At 48.0% G+C, this 24,221-nt stretch overlaps 1 protein-coding gene across 1 annotated transcript; it reads right to left on the bottom strand.

Moving 5' to 3' along the window:
• Positions 1–1,075: 1,075 nt before the first annotated feature.
• CUNH13orf42 (chromosome unknown C13orf42 homolog) lies at positions 1,076–24,220 on the bottom strand. The gene is made up of 4 exons (XM_047077374.1): positions 23,804–24,220; positions 4,909–5,056; positions 2,417–2,657; positions 1,076–1,250 (listed from the first exon to the last, which is right to left on the bottom strand). Exons 1-4 carry the CDS (start codon positions 24,218–24,220, stop codon positions 1,076–1,078), a joined length of 981 nt encoding a protein of 326 aa, XP_046933330.1.
• Between the last annotated feature and the right edge of the window lies 1 nt (position 24,221).

Genomic DNA, 24,221 nt, shown 5'->3' with positions numbered 1-24,221 from the left:
TGACCTTAGCCTAGAGCGTCTTGGGCTTAATTTAGATTATTGGTTTGTCCTAGTCTGTCTCCCTCCTTTACCCCCAAGAGCACTCTGGCATTTCATGAGCATGTACCAACTGGACGATTTCTTTCTTTGTAAGAAAACACCAGAAGAAGTAATAGGAATGAACAGAATGCAATGTGTTCTCCAGACCAGTGGTTCTCAAACCCGAGCAGGAAAAAGTATGTGAGAAGTGCAAAGAATATATTTAAGATGTAATTCTAATTCAGATAGTTACTAAAATCACAAATCCTTCCTAGTCCAAAAGAACTCAGGGATGCTGATTTTCCTCTTAAGTGGGGAGGGGAGAGGCACAGCCAGCCATAAGCTGGTCATATGGGCGTCTATCAGGATATTCTGGACGATAATTAGAAGAAAGCCCACCACCTGTGGGAAGGAGAGCTGGGTTTCGGGGCTGGAGAGATAGTGTGGTCCCAAGGCAGGGCCCTGGCACACTCTTTCCCAATGCCAGGGCACTGGCCCCATCTTCCGTGTAATCCAGCAGATGTTTCTAGAAATGTCTAGAACCGTGAAAGTGTTAGTGCAGAAGGAGGTGCTTCCGGGACCGTGTTCTGCACAAAGGAAGGCAATCTCTGTGATCAGGGTATTCCTGAGCCCCGCAGAGACAGGAGCCGCCTTTCTGAAAACTTTGGCCAGAGATCCAGGGGTGGGCTCCTTTCCTGTCCTGAGCACAGTGTTAGAAGCCACTCGGACAGATGCACAGAGAACTGAAACAGGCCAGGGGAGACCAGGGAGTGAGCCTGGATACTCCCACTCCCTGCTGGGAGACCAGCCGAGCTGTAACTACCTGCCAACCTGCCATGCCGGGAAAGCCCGGCTCCAGAGTCTCCTAGGGCAGGTCCTCTGGGAGACCGCACGTGTGTTTGGCACTAACCGGGCACCGGCGGGCAGTGCTGATGGGCTCGTGGGCTTGACTTTGTTCCGACTTCCATTTTTGATTCTGCCAAACACCTGTGCTGCCCTGAAAGTAGCCACCTTCTCAGGGACCCAGCCTGAGCCAAGCTGAATGGCCGGAAGGGCCTCAGGGCACTGTCCGTTCCCACAGCTTCTCTCGAAGCAGCCACTGCCCTTTGGGGTTCTCTGTCTCGTGGTAGTCCTCCCCTGGAGACACCAGGGACTCCAGGCCAAAGAGCTCCGCATCCCATTCCGTGTCTTCTCCTGAGAAGTTGAGGAGGATCTGTCTGGGGCTCCCCAGGCTGGAAGGGAGGAATGAGGCAGAGGGTTTAAGTCTGGCTTGACCGGCTGCACGGAGAAGGCATGCTCTGATCCACTATTCCAACGGAGACCATCAGATGCCCCCCAGGGCTGGGCCTTGTGGCGGACAAAGCGGTATCATCATGGGGGCTGGACCCCAGACTGGCCTTGAAGGGGAAGGACGGATGATTGGATGATGAGCCCTGGTTTGAGTACCTCCATTACATAGTCCATTGTTATGGGCGGAAAGCGCTATTTAGAAAAGCTCTGAATCCATCAGAGTTGAATGGCTCTTGTACAAACCCCAACCCGGATAGACCCCCTTCTGCTGTGAAAGGTGAGGTCCCTGCAGCATGGGCGGCAGTGGCCAGAGCAAGAGAGCACTGACTGCTCCAAATGAGTAGGTCACAGGAATTTGGAGGCTAAACATGGGAACTCGTCTCGGGAGGGTTGGATCTGGAGGGAAAGAGGCCGAGAGATGGTGGCGAAGTGGCCAGAGGGAGCCCGGCCAGCAAGAAGTTCTCCAGCTAAGTCGGGTCAACGCCTTTCCAAGGCAGGGGCGTCTGGTTAGTCTGGTGTTGGTTCCCTCTTGGCGCTTTGCCCTCCTCAACCCCAAACGCTCATAAAAAATTCGTAGCACACAGGGTGTCCGTGGCCCTGGGGGGCGACAGTGAAAGAGGGTGGCACAAAGCATGTGGGCCAGGTAGGCCAGAGGCAAGGCCGGCAGATCCAGAGCTGAAGTCACAGGGAGGAGACAACAGTGACCCAGGCTGGAGTTTATGTATAGACTAGGGGAAAACATCTTTTAACACTCTTAACGTTTATTTATTTTTGAGTGAGAGAGAGAGCGCACGAGTGGAGGAAGGGTAGAGAGAGAAGGGGACAGAGAACACGAAGCGGGCTCTATGCTGACAACATAATGCGGGGCTCGAACTCACGAACCGTGAGATCATGACCCGAGCTGAAGTTGGACGCTCAGCCGACTGAGCCACCCAGGCAGCCCTAGCGGGGAAAAAAAAAAGATCTTTAGCCAAGATCTCCTTCCCCCAAAATCTGTAAGAATAATTTTTGGTATATAGGACGGGGACTCAAGGCACCTGAAGAACCACCCCAGGAGTCTGGAGGACATGAAAACATCTTAGTTATACCATTTGGTCCAAGCACTTACTCTTTTTTGCAGGCTTTGGGCTTAAATTTCAAGGTGTTGAATGCCCCCTCCACAGCCTTGGGCAAGTAAATGGGGTGCCTCTCGAGCCTCCTCTGAGTGCCGAAGGTCCTGCGCTCCACGCTCCTTCGAAACTGGCTATCTGTCACGTGCACGGTGTGCCCAGCAATGTCCTCAGAGTGCCGGCGTGGTGCCCGTAGGATCCAGTTGGAATGCAAGCTGTGCTCCCGGGAGCTGGTGGCCACTGGAAGAGACAAGCAGGGGCCCGGGAAGGAGCAAGAGAGGGCGAACCAGGCTGAGAACCCATAACAAATGCCTATGTTACAACAGCACATTCTTAGAAAGGCTGGGAAAGGCAAGTGAGAGGGGGATGATCTGACCCTGTAATGATAGGGTAGGGATATGGGGGGATATTTATGTGTCCATTAAAAATAAAGACATACATCTATGTTTACTGACATGGAAAGACAACCCCTGATGTATTATAAATGGTTAAGTGAAAAGAACAGATGACAAAATGGCAGAGGTCCTATTGTTTTTAATTAAGTGAGCGTGGGTGTGTGTGTGTGTGTGTGTGCGTGTGTATGTTTAAAACCTTTTGGAAAGGAAAGACATAGACCGAAGTTTAACAGTGGTTATTATCTCTGGGTGGTAGTATTACAGACCATATTCTTTACTTTCTTTGTATTTTGGTGTATCGTTTGATTCATTAGATTAACAATGAACGTATAGGGCTGTTGTTATGAGAGAAAACCATAATGTCCTTTTCATTCAAAAATCGTGGAAGGTAACACTTGCATCCTCAGTGGATTTTGCTGTTCTTTCGCCAGCGTCCTGGGTTTCCAGGCCCAACTCCCAAGAGGAGGGCTGGCCTCCATCAGGGACCGAGGGGCTGCAGTCCAGGAGGAAGGTGGGCGGATTAGCCTGCAGGGCACAGTGAGCCTGCGGGGGAGGTGGGGGTAACCTTCTGTGAAATCCCACCAAACCCAATGAGAACCTGAATTTCACAGATATAGGTCTTTTGGGCCCGGAGCAATGGCAAACCACAAGAATACGGTCTTTTGAGCATTAGATAAAAAGCTCAAGCATTGCTTAGTATGGGCACCAAAAGCTAGCACCTCCGTAACGGGGGCCAGGAACCCCTGAAAAAAATTGCCATCAGTTACACCAGGGAGAGCAAGTCAAAGATTAAAGAAGCTGACAGTCAGGGTGCCTGGGTGACTCAGTCGATTAAGCGTCTGACTCTTGGTTCCAGCTCAGGTCATGATCTCGCGGTTCATGAGCTGGAGCCCTGCATCAGGCTCCGCACCATCAGTGCAGATTCTCTCTCCCTCTCTCTCTGCCCCTCCTCTGCGTGTGCTATCTCTCAAAATACAATAAACTTAAAAAGAAACGGACCGTTAAGTAATGGAATTTAAAAGCGGGCTGAACTCATGAATGTGATTGAATCGTTTGCTTTCCACCAGGAGACAGCCAGTGAGTGACACATGTTGGCAAGGAGAGAAGCATCACCCCCGACCCTCACCTCACTCTCTCTCCAAAGACCCAGGCTGGCCTAGGCGGGCTCCCTGGCCCTGTCCTGCCCTGCGCGTCCTCACAGAGTGCTGACCCCGAGGGCGTCAGAGGGGGTGCTGGGCGAAGCGGGGACAAACCAGATGAAGGATCAGTCAGTCCGGTGTGGACACTGCCAAACTCGCTCAGGCAGAGTCGACAGTTTTTTAAACAGTTTCTCCGTTTCTTTTTCTTCTCTTAAAACAAAAACTGTAGTGAAATACACATAACATAAAATTTGCCATCTGAGCCGTCTTCCGGCGTGCAGTGCAGGGACGTGGAATATACTCATTTTTGAGGGACAGCTGCCCAGTCCTTCTTCGCCTTACAACGCTGAAACTCTGTCTTCGCACCCATATAACACCAGCTCCCCCTCCAATCCCCTTCCTTTAAAGATTTTACTTTTTATGTTTTAAAAAAAAAATTTTTTTTAATGTTTATTCACTTTTGAGAGAGAGAGAGGGAGACAGAGTGCTGGTGGGGGAGCGGCGGAGAGAGAGGGAAACACAGAATCTGAAGCAGGCTCCAGGCCCTGAGCTGTCGGCACAGAGCCCCACGCGGAGCTCGAACCCACAAACCGCGAGATCATGACCTGAGCCGAAGTCGGGCACTTAACTGACTGAGCCACCCAGGCGCCCCTCCAATCCCTTTCTTGACTCATTTGTCGCAGTTGGGGCCAGTGGACTGCCAGGGGTTTTTGTCCAAATATGGCTGCGAATGTTGTAGGGGTAGGCTGGGTGCTGGCCGCTGGCACAACTAAAGCAAAGGGCCCCGAGAAGAGCGAGCCCCAGGCTGGGCTACAGAGTGCAGGTGCGAGTTTCCCTCTAGTGGGAGGTGAGATTCCTGGTAGCTCATCTTCTAGCCACACCAGAGACCCCCCCCATCACACCCCCCCAGTCCATCCTCCCCCCCTCACCTCCCCCCCACCCCCGGCCAGCACTCACCGTCAAAGTCCACATCCTCATTGGGAGGGTCCGCCTCGGCAGCCCGCGGCCGCTTCTCTGTATCCAGCTCTGCAATGATGGAATCAAAGAAGGCCATGGCCTCCGCCACGTCCGCGCTGAACTGGGAGTATTTCTTTGCGGTTGCTTTCTGCTAGAGGTGAAGGGCAGGAGAGAGAAAGTAGCCTGAGCCAGCCTCTGAGCACCCACACGCAAGCAAACCACAACCGCTGAAAAGAATTCCGTGCTGCTGAAACTAAATGTATGTGAAGTTATGAATTTGCAGAACTTAAAAGGTAAATTTGAGTAAGTGCGCTGTGAGGGGAAGGTGGATGTCCCTGCTCCACGATTGCCGTAGGTCAGTGGATGTCCAGTTACCTCAACGAGAGACAAATAATAAGATCTACCTCTTTCTTGCTCAGGGACTGTTACTGACCTGGAGGCAAAATACTTAGTCTTCCTTTGGCCTTTTCCCCTGCTGATAAACAGGGGATCGTGAAGCTCCTTCGGAAGGCGATGAGACATTCGCAGTAGGAAAGAAAGGGCGAGATTTACTGGAAATGCTCTAAAAGAGTTGTCAGTACCTAAGGTGGCCAAATTTGGACTCAAGTCATGGAATAAATTGAAAAGAAATTAGCATGATTCTTTGGAAAGTATATGGAATAGAGGTGCCTGGGGGGCTCAGTCGGTTAAGCCTCCAACTTCGGCTCAGGTCATGATCTCACAGTTCCTGAGTTTGAGCCCTGCATGGGGCTCTTGTGCTGACAGCTCAGAGCCTGGAGCCTGCTTCGGATTCTGTCTGTCTGTCTGTCTCTCTCTCTCTCTGCCCCTCCCCCACTTATGCTCTCCCTCTCTTTAAAAAATAAACAGTAAAAAAAAGTGTAAGACATAATAAAATACAGAGTTTAAAAGAAGTCTGCTGAGGGGCGCCTGGATGGCTCAGTCAGTTAACTGTCTGACTTTGACTCAGGTCATGATCTCGTGGTCCGTGGGTTCACGCCCCACATGGGGTTCTGTGACGACAGCTCAGAGCCTGGAATCTGCTTCAGATTCTGTGTCTCCCTCTCTCTCTGCCTCTCCCCCACTTGTGTTATGTCTCTCTCTCTCTCTCTCTCTCTCTCCTAAAAATAAATAAAATGTAAAAAATATTTTAAAAAAAGAAAAGAAGTCTACTGAATGCCTCACTGGGTTCCAGGCTCTGTCCTGATTTGTTCTTCTTCGTGATCTGGTTCATCACCATCATCTTCACAACCTCCAAGGACCAACATGGAAATTCAAGCACCATGGCGGACCTCCATGGAGAACTCACAATGAAAGGCACAGAATCAGCATGTGAACTAATAAGCTGTCTGAGGAATTTAGGAAATAAGAAAACTCAGAGAGGGGGACAAAAGGAACAATGTGTGTTAACCTGAGCTGTTTTCACCATGTGTAGAGTTATTTTAGGTGAACGTTTTTATTTATTTTTGTTTTATTTGAGTATAGTCGACACACAATGTTACATTAGTTTCAGGTGTACAACATAGTGATTTGACAAGTTTATACATTATGTTGTGCTCACACAAGTGTACCTACCATCTGTCCCCCCTACGTCACTATTACATTATTATCATTGACTGTGTTCCTGTGCTGTGCCTTTTATTGCCATGACTTACTCATTCCAGAACTGGAGGCCTGTGTCCCCCACTCTCTTTCATCCGTTTTGCCCACCAGCCCCATCCTTTTCCTCTGCCAATCTTCAGTTTTTTTCTCTGTATTTCTAGGTCTCAGTCTGCTTTTTGTTTGGTCATTTGTTTTCTTTTTTTTTTTAATTCTACATATTAGTGGAATCGTATTGTATTTGTCTCTTTCAGTCTGACTTATTCACTTAGCATAATACCCTCTCGGTCCATCCATGTTGTCTCAAGTGACACAATCTCATCTTTTTATGGCCATGTAATATTCCAGTGTGTGTGTGTGCATGTGTGTGTGCATGCACGTGAGCGTGTGCACACACATACCACATCTTCCTTATCCATTCATCTATTGGATTGCTTCCATAATTTGTCTATTGTAAATAACGCTGCAATAAACACCAGGGTGCATATATCTTTTCAAATTAGTGTTTTCATTTTCTTTGGGTAAATACCCAGTGGCAGAATTGTTGGGCCGTATAGTACTTCTATTTTTAATTTTTTAAGGAACCTCCATACTGTTTTCCATATTGGCTATTCTAACTTACCTTTCTACCAGCAGGGTCCAAGAGTTTCTTTTTCTTTACATCGTGGCCAACCCTTGTTGTTTCTTGTCCTTTTGATTCTAGCCATTCTGACAAGTGTAAGGTGGTGTCTCATTGTAGTTTTGACTTGCATTTCCCTGATGATGAGTGATGCTGGACATCTTTTCATGTGTCTGTTGGCCATCTGTATATCTTCTTTGGTAAAATGTCTATTTGTGTCCTCTGCCCATTTTTTAATTGGATTGTTTGGGGGGGTTTTTTGGTATTGAGTTGTATAATTTCTTTGTACATTTTGGATATTAACAATTTATTAGTCATATCACTTGCAAATACCTTCTCCCATTCAGTAGGTTGTCTTTTTGTTTTGTTGATGGTTTCCTTTGCTGTGCAAAGGTTTTTTTTTTCTTTTTTTAAATGTTTATTTATGTTGAGGGAGAGAGAGAGAGAGCAGGAACAGGCAGGGGAGGGGCAGAGAGAGAGGGAGACACAGAATCCCAAGCAGGCTCCAGGCTCCAAGCTGTTAGCACAGAGCCCAATGCGGGGCTTGAACCCACGAACCCTGAGATTGTGATCTGAGCCAAAGTTGGATGCTTAACCCTTGAGCCATCCAGGTGCCCCCAGACTAGTCTTTCTTTAAATTCATGACTGTAAAAAGTTTTTATCTTAAAGTTGATTTTTGCTTTTGTTTCCATTGCCTTAGGACATATATCTAGAAAAATGTTGTTACAGCCAATGTTAGAGAAATTACTATCTGTGCTCTCTTCTGGGGTTTTTATGCTTTCATGTCTCACATTTTGGTCTTTAATCCATTTTGAGCTCATTTTTGTGTACAGTGTTAGAAAGTGGTCCAGTTTTGTACTTTTCATGTCGCTGTCCAGTTTTCCCAGCATCATTTATTGAAGAGACTGTCTTTTCTCCATTGTGTGGTCTTGGCTCCTTCATCGTACATTAATTGACCATATGACCATGGGTTTATTTTTGGAGTCTCTATTCTGTGCCATTGATACATGCATCTGTTATTGTGCTATACGTGGGCATTTTTAAAGAGGGGATGGTATTAAAAGTGAATAGGATTAAATTACAGACTGGAATGTTGGGAACTAAAATGATGACACCTGTATGTACAAATACAAGATGTTGGTAAAATGTATGCATTTTGTAGTACTAGAAAACATTTTCAAATAGAAGGAGTTTTTCCTTTTATATTTGTAAGGTGCTTTCCTTGGGAAAATTTTGAAGAAGCACAACATAGACCTGAATCTTCTCTGTTAAAAGTGGACAACTATCCACATGTCCTTATTCCTCCCCCTTCAACAAGCCCACTGAAGTGAAAGAAGGGAGAGCGGGAAGAAGAAACGCCTAATGACAAAGAGAAGAAGAGAGGGGCCATCGGGGAAAGAGAGATTTCCAAAAGCTTCTGTCAGGTGCTAAGCAACTGAAGGGGGGAGCTGATGTAAAAGAGCAAAGGGACCAGCCCTCCAGAGCATCATGGGTCAGGCAAGCACCTAAAAAGGGTACAATTTGACCCTTGGGAATGGGAAATGAACCAGACCTGGCAACACCAGGTTCACCAAGGCTTGGGGGTGGAGCGCAGGACTAAAACTTGAAGGGCTGGTTGGCAGTCTGTATGAGCCCAGCAGGCCACATCGCTGTGCACCCTTCCTGCAGGCCGGTGACAGGAGGGCTCATCTCTGATGGCAAGTCAATATTCTTGTCCTGTCTGTGTTTCTTCTTACTGGTCTCTCGGCCTTGAATATTTCATCGAGCCGGTTCCTATTCATCCATCAGGACTGGCCGGGTCAGCTCATTCTCCAGGTAGACCGCCCCTCTCCTGGACGGTTCTCTCCTCTAGCCTCTATGGTCCTCATCCCGAACTTAATTCTTCTACGACACATATCATTTTAGAGATTTTTTTTGTGAACTAAAAGAGTGAGAAACGATGAATGGAGAAAGCCACACAATCTGAACCAAACCCCTAAAGGAAGGATAAATAGTATTTAATAGGAGTGCAAGGTCTGTAGGTCTTTGTATCTCAGAACCCACGGAGAGGGCGCCTCTGAATCTCTGGCAGCAACTTCCATCAGTGTTTGGCTTAACGCAAGTGTCTCAGCCTTACATGTGAACATGGCATTCTTTTCTCGTGGGGGGTCACCCTGCAATATGATCTAAATTCTTCATTCCGCAGTGTCTCCAGGAAGTAGACTTTGGCCAGCAGCTCAGAGCCACCTGGATCAGCTGCTTTCATTTACTAAAGAGTTTAGAAAAGAGTCAGCTTTGGTGTCTTAACTAACAAAGGCTCAGCAACCAATGAGATCACCACCATTAGTTATGTTGATATGTGTCCTTGACTGTGGCCTCTTGGACATCCCCAGAATCTTGTCACGTACTGTCCTTCGAGGATCACATTTACAAATTAAGAAATAAATCACTACTATATGTATTACCATCTTAGCCACTGTGCTTTCTGTCCATCAGAACTAGTGGACGGGGGCCCTTTTACCTCCACACGTGTGGTTCATTCCCAATATTCAACTCTATTGCCTGTTTCCAAAGCCACAAGCTTTAGGATTTGAGACTGAGGTCTCCTTCCCATGCCTTGCCCTTTCTACCAGGCTGAGGAGTGATTGCCTTCCGGGGGCACATATGCCTAACAAATACGCTCTTCGGCCAGCCCTGGAGGGTCTGCTCTTTCAGGTCCCCCTTCTGGGGTCTCTGCCGGGCCATCCAATGTGCTGCCGTTATAAAACTTGCTTCTGTTCAAAGAGCTTCTGGACCCTGCAGTGTCCGGAGAATGAGACATTGGTGACATTATCTGTGGCTGACGCGTACAGACCTGTGTGACCAAGTCTCATGCTAAAGGACAGCTTCTCCCACTTGCCCCAACTGCCTTCAGCAGTTACCCCCAAACCCTTCATGGAATAAAGTAGGAGCATAAAATAAAGACAAATGAATAAATAATTGATTTCCTTCCTTCCTTCCTTAGCCCTGTCTTCCGTCCCTGCAAGTGAGAGCAGCATCCCTGGAATGGGTCGGAGAGACTGGCCTGGGAGATGGTGATGGTACACCTCTCCCTCACCCCTGTCGGGGTGGTTCCACAACAGGTGAGCCCAATTCCAGTTGGACATTGGAATCTCCTGGGTGCTCTTAAAGAATGCCTGTACCTGGCCCTTTCCCAGACCAGTTAGTTCAGACAATCAAGTGATTCTAATACACAGCAGTTGAGACCCACCACTCGATGGCAGTCCCGGCATCAGGGACGGAACAAGAGCACCCATGAATCCCCACCCCAGGGTCTTATTTAGGATAGAAATCTTACGTGCCAGTCTTGCACCCTGGCTCTGCAAGAGCCGGCAGGAACGTCTCTGTCAAGACAAGGACACGAGGGACAGGACTCCAAGGGATAGAGCACAGGTCATCGAAGAAAGAGGACAGAAGCCCTGGATTTCAGGGCCCAGGTTCATCTGTGTCCTCCGCACACAGAGGGCCAAGTAGAGGAACTCCATCCACCCTCTGCTCCCGTGCCAACAGGGAGTATACAACATCCCCCACAGGGGTCTACCCAACATCTACCTTTCCCCCCCAGTTCCCAAACTTGACCTAAAATCACCTCCTGGGGAGGCATTCCCTCTCCTTGTATTCATGCAACTTTGTTTGCTTCCTGGGTTTAATGTTTGCCATTCACCCTCCGCTACACTTCATGTTGCGCCTATGCCAAGTTTCTTGTTTCTCCCTCCATTGTTTCTGAAAATGTAAGCAAATGTGAATTTATACTTGTGTTTACCCACTTTTTTCAAAAAAACAAAAGGTAGCCCACACCATACCTCTGTAAACATCGCTTTCTTCACTCACTGTGTCCTGAGGATGCCTTCCCAGCAGTAGACAGAGACCCTCCTCATCCCTGGTAGACTACCTAGGGCTCCAGTGTGCAGACCCACCATCAAAAGAAACCACGATCTCCTGTTGTCAGATCCTTGGCTTCTTCGTAGTCTTTTGCTGTTCAAGGTAGCGCCATATGCATACGTCATTTTGCGTTTTGCCAATAATACCCCGGCGTGGGGTAGGCCTCTAACTGCAAGCACTCGGCTCTCTGTGTCTGTGCCTTCTGGAGAGCATGGTAAGCAGCAAGTGACCTGGCAAGCCAGTTACACAGGATTTGGTCCACGGAGTTCCTGGTGTACCTTGGAAAGTACACTTGTACATGTCTCCAAATGAATGCTGCCGTGAGTTTTCTGAGTACCAAGGCTAAGCTCCAAGTCTGGACTCCCTGGGCCTTTTCAAGTCCTGGTTTAAGCCCAGACCGATTCTGGCTGTTCGTTTTTGCCTTCCCACAGCTTCCGTGGGCCTCTACTAGAGGCCTCTAAAGAGGCCTCTTTCCACCTGTACTATCACATTCTCTGTGATAGCACAAGAATGGCAACAACTGAGGTGCTGGGTTCAAGCTGCAGACTAATATCGCAGCAAAATCTACTTTACGAGGAGGTAGTTGTACAAAATGGGCCATGAATCGTCAGCACCCCTGGGTGAGATGCAATACCATTACTGTTCCCTCTCTGAACTTGAAAGGCCGGGTACAAAAGGATTGCTTCGCTCCCAGTCTTGACTTTTTTTCTAGCCCAGAATTTTTTTTTAATGTTTATCTATTTTTGAGAGACAAAGAGAGACACAGAGTGGGAGTGGGGGAGGGGCAGAGAGCGAGGGAGACGCAGAATCCAAAGCAGGCTCCAGGCCCCGAGCTGTCAGCACACAGCCCGACGCGGGGCTCACACCCATGAACGGTGAGATCAGACCTGAGCCAAAGTCAGACACTCAACCGACTGAACCACCCAGGCACCCCTCTAGCCCAGAATTTCTTAACTACCTCTTTGGAACGGTTTCCTATTGCACCTGCTTGGGCCCCAGTTCGCAGGGCTCATGTTACTTCGCTCTCGGCCCCACAGCAGCCCCAGGGAGAAGGAACCCGGTGTGAAAGCATCCGGATTGCATTGCCGACTCCATTCCCATTTGCCTTTCACCTTCCACCTCCAGCGGCCTTGGGGTTATCATTTTCCAAGCCTCCCTGAACCACGGCCCCCTCACACCAGGCCTGGGTCTCAGATTACTTTTCCCAGATAGAGCCCTTGGCATTTTCCCAAACCAAACTCCACGGCAGGTCCCGTTTAACTTCTGAGTCCCCCAGTGCAGTTTATGATACTTTTTCTGCATTTCGTATCAGCTGCCACCCTGCCTGGATTCATCTGCCATCTGGGTACCTGGGTTTCTCCGATCTGTTATTTTTCTTCTGGGACCTCTCAGTTCTTGTCTACAAGAGGTCTGGATTCTACTAATTGACCTTCCAGTTGTAAACAGCAATCGTTTGTCAGGGGTTAGAGTCGGGGGACATTCTAAACCCACCCAAAGCCACGCGGGCCTCCACTAAACATCTACCTTCCTGTCACTTGTTTGCGTGTCCCCTTCACATCCTCAGGAGGGCCAGCTCCCTTTGGCAGACGGACCTAGGCGTAGCCTGTCTACGCACATGTCCCGTCTGGAGTGGATAGTCCACTGCAGCACGTTGGGTTATGTCCTCGGTAGCACACTAGGCCAGGGATTTTTAACCTCTCCTTTGGCAATGCTTCGGCAATTAACACGCACAGATAAGACTCTTGGGACAGATGCTCTCCACCAGCCACTGCCCACATGAGATAGGTTGCGGGATATACACAACTCCCACCACTCCGACTGAAATTCTACCTGTTTCTCTGCCAAGGAACGTCAACACACCAGTGTGGTTCAGACAATGATGGTGAGGACCGCAGCCTGAGACCCTGGGCTGTGTCCGGGCAGACAGACTGCCTTTTCACCTGTGAATGCTGAGTACGTATTTCAGTGCTTGGCACAGGGTAGTAATTATTCACTGAGTGAACGAATATATGCTGCCACACACGTGCCATTACCTAATGTTTGCATTCTTGAATCGGTTTGCATGTTACTAATGTGTCCTTTAGGATTCAACTGGCAAATTTTAAGAACTCCGTACTCCTTATTTTTGTGGAGTACTGATAATACTCTCTTGAGCATATAATACCTGAGAATACGGATGTCAGTATATCACAGTGAAATTTCCAGGATCAAATGGGGAACTAGTCTGGACTGGAGAGATCATTTTTCCTCGGGCCATTCAGCTGGGTGAAATTAAATACAAAACAGCTCAAGTTTATCCACAAGCAACTTATTACCAATAATAATAATAATAAGCTTTTGAGGCCAAACCCTAAAATCTCTTACACATCTTCTCTGCCTTCTGTAATCCTTGGAATGGATATTTAAGACCAAGTCCAAAGTGATACTTACCTTATCCGTTTTATATTCCACCAACACCTAAGGAAGTGTGTACCCATAATCGAGGCAGGTTGTAAAGAAAGAATGGGTGTTTATGATACATAACTGAAGCTTTGAGAAGCAAAGAAAAAGCAACATGAAAAAAAGGTATAATCATTGAAATGTAATTACATACATACATATACCCACATACGTGTTTTCAACAGATAAGCTAAATGGCACACTTGCCTGAGCTGGAGAAAAAAAAATTGACAAAGCAGACAAGAGAGCTGAGAAAGCCCAAAGGGATAAAAAGCAGGAAAAAGTTCGTCACCAAGTCTAGTGTAACTCAACTTTGCCATTACCTATCATAACCACACATTGCAATCGTTTTGGAAGTGTAGCCTCACATCTTCTGCCTTTGACATTGGAGATTGTAGACTCACGGGCTCATAGGCTTAGTCTTTTTCCTCACTGCTTTGTCATCTTTAGACCATTGTTTCTTTTGCCAATACCTGGTAGCCGCTCACCTTACGTGTCATCTAAATGATCATTCCACTTGAACAAAACACAGAGCGCAAAAATTGGCTCACAATTATAAACAGACGCCTGATTAAACTGAACTAATAACCTTGACGCATAGTACAAAGCATACACGTGCAGCAAGTGAGCCATTACAATCCAGTGGGAGAAGGGATGGACTTGTCAATAAACGGTGTTGGGCAACTTTGCCATTTGGGGAAAATTCAGGGTGGATTCTCACTTCCCCCTTCATGGCAAAATACATTGCTGATTGACAGAAGGGTTGGGTTTTTAAAAATGGAACTACCAGGGCGCCTGGGTGGCTCAGTCGGTTAAGCATCTGACTCTTGGTTCCGGCTCAGGTCATGATCTCTCGTCTTCGTGGGTTCAAGCCCCGCCTTGGGCTCTGTGCTGACAGCACAGGGCCTGCTTGGGATCCTCTCTCCTTCTCTCTCGGCCCCTCCCCACTCATGCTGTCTCTGTCTCTCTCAAATAAATGAAATAATCAGAAACGCTCAATGAGAGGGAAAGAATCCACAAAATGCAATGTTAACTAAAAGGAGATTATTAAGAAGTATATGGCATAATCAAATTTAGTCCATTCATACATACACATACATTAGGGTTGTCACATTTAGCAAATAAAAATACAGAGCAGCAGGGCAGCCTGGGTGGCCAAGTCAGTTAAGTGTTCAACTCTTGGTTGCGGCTCAGTTCATGATCTCACAGTTTGTGGGTTCGAGCCCCACATCAGGCTCCTCACTGACAGCATGGAGCCTGCTTGGGATTCTCTCTCTCTCCCTCTTCCTCTCTGCCCGTCTCCCACTCACACTCTTGCTCTCTCTCAAAAAAATGAAAACAAAAACAAAACAAAACTATAGGACAGCAATTAAATTTCAATTTCACATATAAATAATGAATAATTTTTTAGTATAAATACGTACCAAATATTGCATGGACATAATTATACTAAAAAAAAACTCCATCACTTATCTTAAATTCAAATTTAAATAAGCATCCTTTGTTTTAGCAGACAGCCCTAATATACATATGGGCAAATATACAGGAAATAAATGATTGGGAGGAAATCTACCTAAACATTGTATAGTGACTAACTCTAAATAAGATTCCAAGTTGTTTTTATTTTATTTCTTACACTCTTCTGCATTTTATAAATTTCATCTAATGAGCAAATATAATCTTATCATCCAAACATTTTTTTTTTAGGTTTGCCCAAAGTGTCCTTTTGATGGTGAACTCTGACCCATTACACACTGGATGTTTTCATTATTAGGATGTGATTCCACACGAATATGTTCAAACTATATTTTACGCCTCTAAAAATAAGAGATACATTTGCACTCGGCGAAAGCAACAGAACTACTACTTTTCTAGATCCGCCACCGAATTTTGTAACAACTTTCTTCTTAAACCTTCTTAAACTACAGTCGTAGTTTCTCAGGTTGTTGCTTTATTGAATGTCTGCTACGTGCTTCGAGCCGTGCAGGAGGTTGGAGATAAAAAGGTAAACAAGACACAGTGGCCCCACTCAGTGAGCTCATGGCCAGTAGCAGAAATAGCCAATGAACAATTACAGTGCTGGGTACTGAGTGCTGAGTGCTGGGGGCTGAGTGCTATGTGTTGAGATGCGGGTCAGACACAGGAGGAGGGGAAATGCACTGTCTTAGATTATGGATGTGAGAATGGCTTCCTGGGGATGTGCTTTCTCTGCTGTTGAAAGACAAGAAGGTAGCCAGGTGTACAGGGTGTGGTTGGAGAGGAAAAAAGGAGGAGGAAGTTATTATTTCTGGGCTGAGCAAACAGCACATGCCTGGAAAATAGATTGGGGAATGTAATTACCCGTCTTGTGGTCTGACTGAGAGGGGCTACAGGAATTATACGCTTTGTTGTCAATCATTATTATACTGTTTGTCATCTTGTGGAGAGCTCTGCCAAGCAAAATAGAATATTCTTTGCAGCTCATATCGAATTAGTAGTGCCTTTCAAATCTGCAAACCAGACTTAGGCCAAGTGATAGAGACTTTCCCAGTAACTGATGCTCACAGAAAACCTGCATTTTAATATCACCGTTTGCATAAAGTCTTCCCCACAGATCTGAAAAATAATCCCTAGAGGTGTGAAAACAGATCTAGAACCTGCTTTCTGTCCCATATGAAATTATACAGACATATTATACACGGGTGACTTGGAGTCTTTTTAGATGAATTGGATTCAGCTCCTCCTGCCATAGAGGAGAAAAAAATCTTCTAGTTGACGTGGTCAAAAGTTGACATGGTCTTATTCGATGAGGCAGGATTGCATGGCCTCAATAGAAAATTGATTCTGAAAACAAACTATTGCCAGAATAAAACTACTTTAAATAAACATCAATCACTTTGGGCAGTCGTTCTCTAGAATTCCATTGGCTCTTTTCAAACCATTGTAGCAGACGAATTTCTTTGGCTGGGGTGAGGTAGGGAGGGTGAGGTAGGGTGCAGGGACGGGTGTGCATTTGCAGCCAGTTTGTTGAGGCAGACACATCAGGAATCCAAGCTGCTCAGAACTAAATGATCCACAGGAGAATTAATAACATTTCTTCTGGCCGTGGTGGGGGACTGACATTCCTGGCTTCAGAAAATGTCCAGCCCAAATCATCTGGGCAGTGTTCCATGGGGCACTGCAACCTACCCCCGATGGCCTCCTTGGGCCAGCCTAGAGTGTGTGGCCAGCCTCCCTGAGCTCTTCTCTGTGCTCCACCTAGACTGGGATCCATTTACGTGGCCCAATTCTCATACAGGGAAGGATGCCTGCTGTTTCCCTGTTTATCTGGCCCTAACGGTGTGGGGAGCTGTCCTCAGTGAGGACCCCAAATGCTAACAAGCACTCTGGTCAGAGTTAGCCTACTCTCAAACTGTCCCTCTTCACCACCCATCAAAACCCAGGCTCTTCCGCTGTCCAAAAGGAAGGCAGTTCTGACACATGCAGCAACATGGATGAAACTTGGAAACATGCTGAACGACAGAAGCCGGGCACAGGAGGACAGATACCGTATGATCCCATTTATACGGGATGTTTAGAGTAGGAGTAGCCAGAGAGACAGAAAGCAGAATAGGGCTTACCAGGAGTGGGAGGAGCAGGAAAATGGAGAGTTATCGTTTCTTGGGTAGAGACTTTCTGTTTGGATGACGGAAAAGTTCTGGAGATAGATAGTTGTGGGCTACACAACACTGTGAATGTGCTTCATTGCCAGTGAATTCTACACTGAAAACATGGCTAACGTGGTAAAGCTTTCTAAAGTTTATTCTACGAGAAAAGGCTTTTATCTTTTAAGAAATAAAGAAATAATTGTCAGACCTTGTATAAAAGCATTCTCCTGATTCCTAAATGAAGTCTTTTTAGAGCCTCCCTGACCTCTTAATGGATTCATTTTCTGGTGTACTACTGATATATTTCATAAAGTGTTCTAAGAAATATATTAACTCAGGCTTAATAGTCTTCTGGGTGAATTATTATGGGCTTATGTAAACAATCATTTGGAGAAATTCATGAAAAACTAGTGTGAAGAACTCTGGTTATTGTCTGACAATTAGCAATTTGAAAGGTGCCCACATTTCTCTTTAAAAGAAATTTACATAAAATCATCCAAAGAGAAACAGTCAATTTCTTAAGAATTCATTAATTGCAATACACTTCGTTACTCATAATCAGGACACTAAAAAGCACTCACTTAAGGTGCCAAGAAGTGCCATGTTGAAAATGGTAAATATTATGTTTATTTTGCCGCCCACACACACAAAAAGCCGAAATGGGTGATGAAATGTTCTAGAATTAGTGGCGATGGGTTGCACAACTCCGAATGTACTAACAGCCACTCAGTAGTGCACTTTAAAGGGTGAGTTTCATGGTATGTAAATTAAAGCTATTATTTCAAAAAATAAATCCAAGCTGAGAGAAGTGGTTTTTATGAGGAGTGGAAAGAGAGAAGTCAAATAACCCAGAGCCCCTCCCAGCAGCTGGAAGAAATTTCCTGGAGAACCAGGGGAGGGGAGAAACACAGAGCCAGAGGCCAGTCATGTCCAAGGCAAGACCCCAAAACAGAGTGCGAGGGGAGCAACTCACTTTCAGGGATGCGGATATGAGAGGGAAAAATAGCAAGAAACACAACAGGACAGCTTTTTACTTTTCGCAAACCTTCTTCTCTTGTGAGTGCTCCACGTTTTCAGAGGATTTGGACAAAGATCTTTGGGAGGGCATGGGGTTCACCCACACCTCTGGCATCTGAATTCTCTGCTGGGTCCAAAAGGGACGGGCAGAACTTAGGTACCCAGGCGCCATTCTCTGGACCCTCACTAAGATGCAGCACAGGGCTGTCACAGCGGGGGCTCCGAGGAGTCACCACCAGAAACAGGTGCACTGGTTTAGTGCCTTAGCTTTCCCACAAGAGTGACCACCCATGAGGACAGGGACTTTGACTTGCTCGCCTGTATTTACAACAGTTCCTGGCACACACCCTGTTCCTGACAACAATATGTATTGATGGAGAATGGAAGGAAGGAAGGAAGGAAGGAAGGAAAAGAAAAAGAAAAAGAAAAAGAAAGAAAGAAAAAGAAAAGGGAGGGAGGAAGGAAGAAAGAAGGAAGGAAGGAAGGACGGACACGTCTGTTGATGAGTTGTTATGTAAATACGATTGAGGGTATTACAAACCGTATCACACACGGTTTTCTCATCAGGTCCCATATGAGCAATTTGGGGACTTAAAGCTGGGAAAATCTCCTTTCCACTAACCAAAGGGTACGATTGTTCCTCTCAGAATTGTTCAGTGAGTCCAGCTCTCTTTTCTTTGTAGCGTCCAAGAGGTGCAGAGCCAGATCTAAAGCTCATCTGTAGTCGCTGAGTTAGCTGTACGATCTGCGTAGTCTTTTGCATTTTTATGTTGATTTTCTGTTGGTGTTTTAGTCTCTCCCAACTTGTCAGTTTCTGCTGCTACTCTTTCTGCTAGGATGGGGCTCACCTGAGATACTTTGTAGAATGAGTTAGAAAGAATGAAAATCTATTTCTATTGAAATGATTTGAGGGCAAATCCGTCCCATCGTGAAGTTCCCATTGTAGCTGTGCTCACACTGTTTCCCCAGCCTTCTTCCTTGTATGAGAGTAGGCACTACAAAGTCAGGATTTCAATGCTACAGAGACCAAGAATAAAAATGGACTCAGAAGTAGCCAGGTGTAGGGAAGGTGAAGGGAGATGGAGGGGAATTTGACTCATGGATTGTGGGGAGGAGAGAACTTGATACGTGCCTTCTGGGCGTGCTTCTGGCCGAGGTTTCTCCTGGACAAGGGAGTACTAAACCACCCAGCTCCCATGAGAGAGCTTTATCCTAGCACAAAATCCAGGCGGAGTAGGACGCGGGTTCCTCTATGATGACTCCCCTTGACCCAGGTGTGCAGGATAGAGAAGCCTGCTTACCTCATCCTGAGGTGCACACTCCCCCATCGATGTATATTATACAAGCTCAAAATACGTTTTCTGATTGAGAGGCGCTGTGGCTACATTGACCAGAGTGTGAGCTCAGACACACACACACACTGGGTCTAAATCCTGGCTCTCTCTTCATCAGGTGCACGACCTCACATAAATCGCTTACTGTCTCTGAGCCCGTTTTCTCACCTGTAGAATGGGCTAATACTCCACATATTGGGTTTAGAGGATGATTAGAAGTCAGGAATAGTTGCAGATTGTTCCTAATGGTGCCTGGGCTGTGGCAGAGGAGCAGCGGTGGTGGGAGAGGAGGGCGGTGTGGGGAAGAGATCGGCACTACTCGTCTTCACTGGCAGGAACCCCCAAGGTGCCCAGGGCAGGGGGTTGAGTGACTTTACCTTACTGGTTCAGAAATTCTATGTTCTAGGACAGGACCCATTTCAAATAGGCTCTCCTGCCACATGAATTTTGCACTGTGTTGGAAATTCTTCTTTTTTTAATGTTATATTTATTTTTGAGAGAGAGAGAGAGAGAGAACGTGAGTGGGGGTGGAGCAGAGAGGGAGGGAGACACAGAATCCAAAGCAGGGTCCAGGCTCTGAGCTGTCAGCACAGAGCCCAAAGCGGGACTTGAACTCATGAGCTGTGAGATCATGACCTGAGCCGAAGTTGGACGCTCAACCAACTGAGCCACCCAAGTGCCCCAGGAAGAACATCTATTTTCTTTTTTTTTTTTTTAATGTTTATTTATTTTTGAGAGAGACAGAGACAGAATGTGAGTGGGTTAGGGGCAGAGAGAGAGGGAGTCACAGAATCGGAAGCAGGCTCCAGGCTCTGAGCCATCAGCACAGAGCCCGATGCGGGACTCGAACTCACAAACCATGAGATCATGACCTGAGCTGAAGCTGGACGCTCAACCAGCTGAGCCACCCAGGTGCCCATGTGTCAGAAATTCTAACACTTGGACATTCACACAGTGAGTCTCAAACTACAGCTCATACCCAAGACTGACACAAAAGTCCTCAGATGTGGGGTTTTTGTTCTGGTTTCAAAATGTTGCAAAATGTGTGTTTTGCTCACTTTTGTAATCCTCTATTCTGAGGGAGGAGCAGATTGTCACAGAGCCTGGCCACGACCTCCCCCATGCAGGGACCCAGGAGGGGCTTCCACACCCACCCCAGGCGCACCTCACTCTGGCCTGTGCTCACTTCCTCCTCCCATCTATCTACGTGGGTACATCCAGTCTCTCTTATCTCCAAGGCGCTGGGACCACAGACCATTTGGCACCCTGCTGCATCACACCTTAGAGACTGTTGACATTTCCACAGGCCCTGCTGGAATGCCTTGACTCTGGGGTGTCCGAAACTGTGGGTCTTGACCCTGTAGTAGCCCGTGAAATAAAGTGACTGTGTCATGACCAACGTCAAAAACAGACAAGAAGACTATGGAAGGTTTTGAAAAAAATCAGAGGACCAAACAGAGAACAGGAATGCGTGCGTTTCATGAAATGTTTGTTTTGGTTGTTATTGTGTCAACTGGGTCAATACCTAAACGATATTTCTTGCTGGGAGTTTTAAATGGAACAGCCTAAAAGCCGTTAACTTTCTGGAAAAGAGAGACGGACAGGGGACCTTAAGTTCTGTGGCCAAGGCCGGGGGCTGGTGTCTGTGGGGAGGGAGAGGAGTCTGCGTGGTGCCGTGATGCCCAGAGAGCACTGCCCGCTCCCTATGTGGGGGCCAGCCCTTCCAGGATCTACGCACGGAAGACCAGACTTAAAGTTTACAAAGCATCCCTAGGTGACCAAGAAGCATTCCTTGTTGCGCCCTGCGGACAGAAAAACGACGAAGAACCCGTGTCCGCTTCCTCAAGCTCCCCAAGGTCGCCGCCGTCCCCCAGAGAAAACGCACATGCTAACCCACCACAGAAGGAGGGGATAAATGCCAGAACACAGATGTGTTTAGACTAATGGAGGAGAAGAGAAACGGCTAGTTCTATGGAGGGCTGGCCTCTTTTCCTAGGGCTGTCAGAACAAAGTACCACTAGCTGGGCCGCTTAGAGCGACAGAAACTTACTGTCTCAGTCCGGAGGCCAGAAGTCTGAGGCCACGATCTTGTCAGCGCAAGGCTCTCTTTGAAAGCACTCCCAGGTCCCACCCAGCTTCTGGGGGGCCCTCGGCTTGTGGAAGCCAACTCCAGACCTCGCCTGGGGGTCTCCATGTGTACGTGTGGGTCCCAACTTCCCCTTCTTGTAGGGACCCCAGTGGTGTCAGATTAGGGGCCACCCTAATGCCTGCAATCAATCTAACTAATTACATCTGTAACCAGCCTATTTCCAAATAAGTTTACTTTCTGAGGTCCTGGGGGGGGGGGGTCAGGACTTCAACACACGATTTTGGGGAGACACAAGTCCACCCACAGCAGGGAGTCAGGGAAGCGAACGGTGTTCGCCCTGAATCCGAGCATCGGCAGGCGTTTTCTACCGACGCAGGAGGTCCTATCAGATGAAGTTCTGGAAGAAAGGAGCTCTCTGGGCCCCTGCCCCTGCCACGCACAGAGCCAGGCAGCCACGGGCCACACTTGCTAGCCACGGAGATGACACCATTATTCCCCCGGCACACCCAGCGTATATATAGCTCTTTCTTGAGGAGCCACAAAGGAGACCACTTGTCTGCAGGTGGCTCAAAAGCCCCCCACACCTTGCATTTCAGAGTTGGTAAACACTGGACCACCTATGTCTGTCACAGGCAGGCTCTTGCTTTTTCCCCACAAGGTACATTCTCATTTCCATTTGTACGCTGCAGAAACCGAGGCCCAGAGGGGCCAACTGAGCTTGACCCAGGCCCACAGCCGGTACATTCAGAACTAACGTTCAGTTTTAGCTGACTGCCTTCAGAGCCAGTTTAAGACTTGTGTTTTTTTTTTTTTTCTGGTTCCACCATGGCAAGAGGTACCTCCTGAGGAAGTCCACGCTCCGTGTCATTCCCTTGACAGCCGTTCCCGTTCAGCCAGAGCTGGTTGATCTGCCCCTCAGCCCTTCTTGTATCTTCAGACAGCTGAACTAGAAGAGGAGCGCGTGGACGTAGGGAACGAGGCTTTACGAAGAGAGAACCCCATCCCTTCAGGAAAATGCAGTGCCTGGAGGGAATCTAACCAGGGCCTAGACCCCTCAGGGTATCGAAGCTGGAAGGGAGTCCAGAACGCGCCGCAGCCCTTTCTGTCATGGGAGGTGACCCCGAAGGAGGGGTGTCTGGCTCCCAAATCTGCAGCTGGCTGGCCACAGGGTCAGTCCTGGAACGGAAGGCTAGGTACTGGGACGCTGACCTACTTTGGGAGTTGAAGTGATTATTTCAACTGCCCACCCCGGGGGCAAAATACAGATAGTTGAAACCAGTCGGGCGAGGCCCAGCCCTAGGGATTTGGGAGCAGACCGATCAGTCATTCAGCGTTAATGAGGCTTGCTCAGCTCACAGGACCCACTGGGGGGAAACCGGACGTGGGAAAGGCAGGTCCGCTCTGAGCACCTTAGAGTGCAGTCGTCAGGGAAGCAATTGATGGGAACGTAAAACAGCCTGAAACCTCAGGCGTTTGAAAAAAAAAAAAAAAGAAAAAAAATGAGGAATGAAGGAATGAGTCCCCTAATGAATTGGAGGTCCTATCAGAGCAGGTCACCGAGTCTCGGCTTGCCCTGCCGTGACATGGGAGTTTCTCCCACCTGACCTTCCAGAATTACTAGATGGCTCCAAGAAAGATGATGTGTACAAAGACCACAATAGGTACGAACAAGATAACTGCCAGTTACTTCTTGCACTAATTTCCCGCATGGGGTGCCCAGGCCTGAAGCCTCCAGGGCCCAGCAAGGCAGTCTCCTGGATGTCACGGGCCCTCGAGGCTGTGCCTGAGTCCCCAGCACACCCGGGGCCCAAGGTGGAGGTGGAACAAGTCCCCCAGTTGCTTGGCTCCCATGCAGCCAAACGCCTGGTTATTGGAAACCATCTAGGTCTCACGAAGATGTCACTTTTCCCCGGGATTTTTGGAGGCCACGCGAGCGCTCTCTCGTCCACAAAGCGGGCGATAAATGACAGAGGTACGATGCAAACGCGGGACCCCCTGGCACCGAGGCCCAAGCCCTCCCCGCAGGCTGCTCTGTCCATACCGCTCACTGCTCCTCCCCATCGCCTCCTCCCGGAAAAGAATCGGCTTGGGACCAGCCACCCTTCCCCAGTCGGAGGAGGGGGCGGCAAAGCCTCTCAGGATGACTGAGACACTGCTCCGAATGTGCAGACTCGTTAGGCTGTGTGTGGATGGGGGCGGAGAGACCAGGTTCCAACTGGCGTCCGAGGCTCTTGGATGAATTCTCATCCAGAGTGTACATCTCAACAGCACTTACCTTTCTCTCTTGGGAGGTGGACTGGCCAGGGGCCTTTTCCGCCCTCTTGGAAGACTTGGAGGAGGTAGAGGAGACGCCCTGGGCGCCGTGCGGCTTCAGGTCCTGGAGGCTGCAGAGGTACTTCTTCCGCAAGGCCAGCAGATCCTGCAGGTACTGCAAACAGTCCTGGGTGCGGGAGTACATCCACGCCCGGTCCCCTTCCCGCTGCAGGTAGTACAGGCTGGTGTCCATGCTGCCGGTGCTTTTGTATTTCTTTAAGGACTCGCTGAACGTCTCCCCGTGGTCCCCCACCACGTACATGGAGCTGCTGAGGGTCAGCCTCACCGCGGGGCCGGCTCGGTCGTAGAAGGCACTCTCGGCCACCTCCGCCTTCCTCTGCGGGCCGGGGTTAAAGAGGGAGTGCAGCTTTCTGAGCATG

Source organism: Lynx rufus, unplaced genomic scaffold, assembly GCF_022079265.1.
Source record: "Lynx rufus isolate CCGP_SWC_20201006 ecotype Redwood Valley unplaced genomic scaffold, mLynRuf1.p SCAF_1, whole genome shotgun sequence".
NCBI lineage: Eukaryota > Metazoa > Chordata > Mammalia > Carnivora > Felidae > Lynx > Lynx rufus.
The sequence above is the reverse complement of the archived record's forward strand: the minus strand, read 5'-3'. Positions and strand labels throughout refer to the sequence as shown.

Bases quoted from the DNA above. Each gene is read 5' to 3' on its own strand.
- CUNH13orf42 (XM_047077374.1), bottom strand. From the start codon at position 24,220: ATGCTCAGAAAGCTGCACTCCCTCTTTAACCCCGGCCCGCAGAGGAAG. The intron at 5,057-23,803 runs GTAAGTGCTGTT...CACCTCTAGCAG, and splicing joins CCACCTCCCAAGAGAGAAAG to AAAGCAACCGCAAAGAAATA. The intron at 1,251-2,416 runs GTAAGTGCTTGG...CCTCCCTTCCAG, and splicing joins CCCAAAGCCTGCAAAAAAGA to CCTGGGGAGCCCCAGACAGA.